Genomic DNA, 3,354 nt, shown 5'->3' with positions numbered 1-3,354 from the left:
CTGCACTGATCAATTCTGGTCGTTCCTCTCATGATACAGGCAGTGGTACAGAAATGATTTGTGAGTGGGTGGTGGCTCATGTAGTTAATTTCACCTTCATCTAAGCTTTGTTCTTCACTAATTATTTTGTATCTTGGTGTGTTAACAGAATTTCTTGGCTGTAACTTTTACAAGTTCACAAAAGGTAAAGTGAGGCCCCGGGCATGGCTGTATCTCTCATCCATCCCTGGTCTTTCAGCTCGTGTTTCTGAGAATATCTACAGAGTGTTCTAAAGGAAACTGGTTTTGGGATCCAACAGCCAGGTCTCAAGACCCCCCTGTTCTACCACTTCCTGGCCGTGTGACCTTGGGCAGGTCACTTTACCTCTTTGAGCCTCATTATCTTATCAGTGAGAGAAGAATGATGATAGCTGCTCTCACAGGATTATTGTGAAAATCAGATGGAACTGTTAAAGGGTTTTGCTGTAGGAATATCTACTGTCGTATAGCCTTGACCTATAAAAATACATCAATTAGTGTCTAATAAATGGTTTGTAAGACGCTTGTTATTTCCTGACCCATCTCCCTAGTGGGTCAGAAATTTCCTTTTACCTCTCAAGGTGTTTTCCGATATCTGAGTTTTTAGAAACACTGGACCGGGCTTTTTGCCAACATGAAGTTGATAGTGACCTGATTGTCCTCGAAAGTTCTTCTCTGCACCAGCTCATCATAGTTCTAGAAATTCCACCATTAGCAATGTCTTAGTTTGGGCTGCTATAACAAAATATCACAGACTAAGTGGCTTATAAACAATAGAAATTTATTTCTCACAGTTCTGGAGGCTGGAAAACAGATCGGGGTGCCAGCATGGTCAGGTGAGGGTACCTCTTCCGGGCGACTGAATTCCTGTTGTATCCGTACGTGGTGGAGGGGGCAAGGGAGTTCTCACAACCTTTTTTACAGGGGCATAACTCACTCATGAGAGTGGAGCCCTCATGACCTAACCACACCCCAAAGATGATTAATCACCTCCTAATACCATTGGGCATTCAGATTTCAACCTATGAATTTTGGAGGAATTTTAGATCACAGCCAGAAATTTTACTACTTTGGGTTCCTCTTTTAAAATATCACCAACTACTTTCTCTTTTTTCTCCCTCCCTGATGGACTCACAGTCATCACCAGCACAGAGGGGCTGGGCACTCCCAGGGGAAGTGGTGAGCAGGACCACCCTGAGGCGCTCTCCCACTGTCCTGACCCCTCCTCCTGCCCTTCTTCCCTTTCCCACCTTCCTCTCTCGTTCTCCACTCCACTTCCCCTCTTCTGCAGGGATTCAGGGGAAGAACTGGGGCCCAGGCTCAGACCGCAGCTGTGGCACTGCCCAGCTGTGGGACCTTGGGCAAACCACCTGCCTACTCTCTGCCTCAGTTTACTCGCTGAGAGAGTGGGCATCATAACAGACCCTACCTCACTGTTTTCTGTTAAGGATAAAAAGATGACTGGAAAGTGCTTAGCACACACAGAACCCAGAGTGAGGGTTCAGGAAATGTTCTGTTTCCTCCCTTAGTTCTGCCTCTCCTCTCTCCTCTGCCCTCCTTCATCACTCTTGCTTTGCCCCCAGCCCTTCCTCTCCCTACCCCATTTCTCTTCTCTCTCCCATTGTCCTCATTGGCTGTCTTGCTCCCTCTTCTCCCTACTCTTCGTTTTCATCAGCCTGGCCTTGCTCTCCCTCACCTCCTTCAAGGGCTGTCTTTGTCTGGGGTGGAGGAGCGCTTCCTCCCCGTGGTCAGCCGCAGGAAGTGCTGTGACACCAGCAGGTCACTCAGCAGCAACACCACATTGTAGCCCAGGCAGTTCACGATGTGTGGAGGGGTGTTCGGGAGCTAGTCTAAGGAACAACCCAGAGCCTAGGGAACCCGAGTCACAGGGTTCTAGAGGCAGGGGTGTAAGGAAGGGGTGAGTGGGGTGGAGGGAAGAGTGCTAGGGGACCCTGAGCCATGCATGCAGGGCAGCAGCAGGCTTTGGAGCCAGAGAGAACTGAGTATAAATCCTGGCTCCAACTTTTAATGGCTGGGCAATTTGGAGCAAGTTAGTTGCCTTCTCTGAGCCTCATGTGAAATGGCGATAATAATCCCAGCTCATACCCAGGCATACCTCAGAGATATTGCAAGTTCAGTTCCAGACCACCGCAATAGAGCGAGTATCGTAATAAAGCGAGTCATAATCTTTTTGCTGATGGAGGGTCTCGCCCTCAATTTGCAAAAAACGCAACACCTGTGATGCACGATAAAACAATAGAATGAGATGTGACTGTATTTCCAGTGCCAGGTACTGTGCTGAGCCCTTTACATGCGTTATTCCATCAAAACGCACCACGAGGCAGTTAATAATATTAATCCTGCTTAACAGATAAGGAAACTGAGGCAAAGAGAAGTTATTTGTCCAAAAAACATACAGATCATAAAGGATGTAGACATGATTTGCCAAGGCATTCTGAGAACACTCCAAGTGATCTATTTCATAAGCTCGTTGGGAAATTAGTGGTATAATTTGCATCTGTTACATATTTTCCCCAATTTAATAGGTAAAAAGGAGAGAGTTGAACAAGATTTCGTTTTACATTTCCATAATTACCAGCAAGTACCAAATGCTTTTATGAAATACAGCAGGTTCTCGAATCACACTATTTCATTTGTAAGGCTGATGAGATGACTTAGAAACTTAACTCTGTTTATATAAATTAGCCTATGATAAAATTGGTTTCATTCTACGTCGTTTCTCATAAAGTCATAGAACTTATCGATGACATTAAGTGAGGATTTACTGTGACAGTTTTCTCTATATTTTTGCATAAATGCTCTGGTCTTATCTTGATTCTTTATCTAGTGGGGATTTGCTGTCTACTACTTTTCTAAGAGAACAGAAGGTTTCATGCTCTAGAGCTGTCTTGTCTAATATGATATCCACTAGCCACATGTGGTCATTTAAATTTAAGTAAAATTTAGAGTGCAGTTCCTCAGCTGCAATAGCTACATTTCAAGTACCCAAGAGTCACATATGGCTGGTAACCACCACGTCGAACAGCGTGGAGGTAGGACACCTCCATCATCACATAACGTTCTACCTGACAGCGCTGCTCTCTGACAAATCAAATCTGGCCCTCTGAAAACTTGAGACTGAGCCAGGGTGACAAGAAACCTGAGTTCTGGTTCCAGCTCTGTCACTGATCGGCTGGGTGGCCTTGGATAAACTATGTACCTCTGGACCTCGTTCCTTTTTTATAAAATGTGGGCAGAGGTTAGACAAGGTAATGTGTGAATCTCTTTCATCCTCCGACCTTCTGGGATCAATTCTGTGAGCTCTGAATTTAATTT

General features: G+C 45.2%; 1 protein-coding gene across 1 annotated transcript in view; it reads right to left on the bottom strand.

Moving 5' to 3' along the window:
- The window catches only part of LOC105290666 (elongation factor 1-alpha, oocyte form-like), a 12,775-nt gene extending 11,683 nt beyond the window's left edge, over positions 1–1,092 (bottom strand). Inside the window, 1 exon segment of the mRNA XM_023529105.1 lies at positions 811–1,092. Coding sequence (XP_023384873.1) covers positions 811–959 — 149 coding nt within the window. The 5' untranslated portion in view covers positions 960–1,092.
- Between the last annotated feature and the right edge of the window lie 2,262 nt (positions 1,093–3,354).

This window comes from Pteropus vampyrus, unplaced genomic scaffold, assembly GCF_000151845.1.
Source record: "Pteropus vampyrus isolate Shadow unplaced genomic scaffold, Pvam_2.0 Scaffold36, whole genome shotgun sequence".
Taxonomy (NCBI): Eukaryota; Metazoa; Chordata; class Mammalia; order Chiroptera; family Pteropodidae; genus Pteropus; species Pteropus vampyrus.
This window is presented reverse-complemented; position numbering and strand designations above follow the sequence as displayed.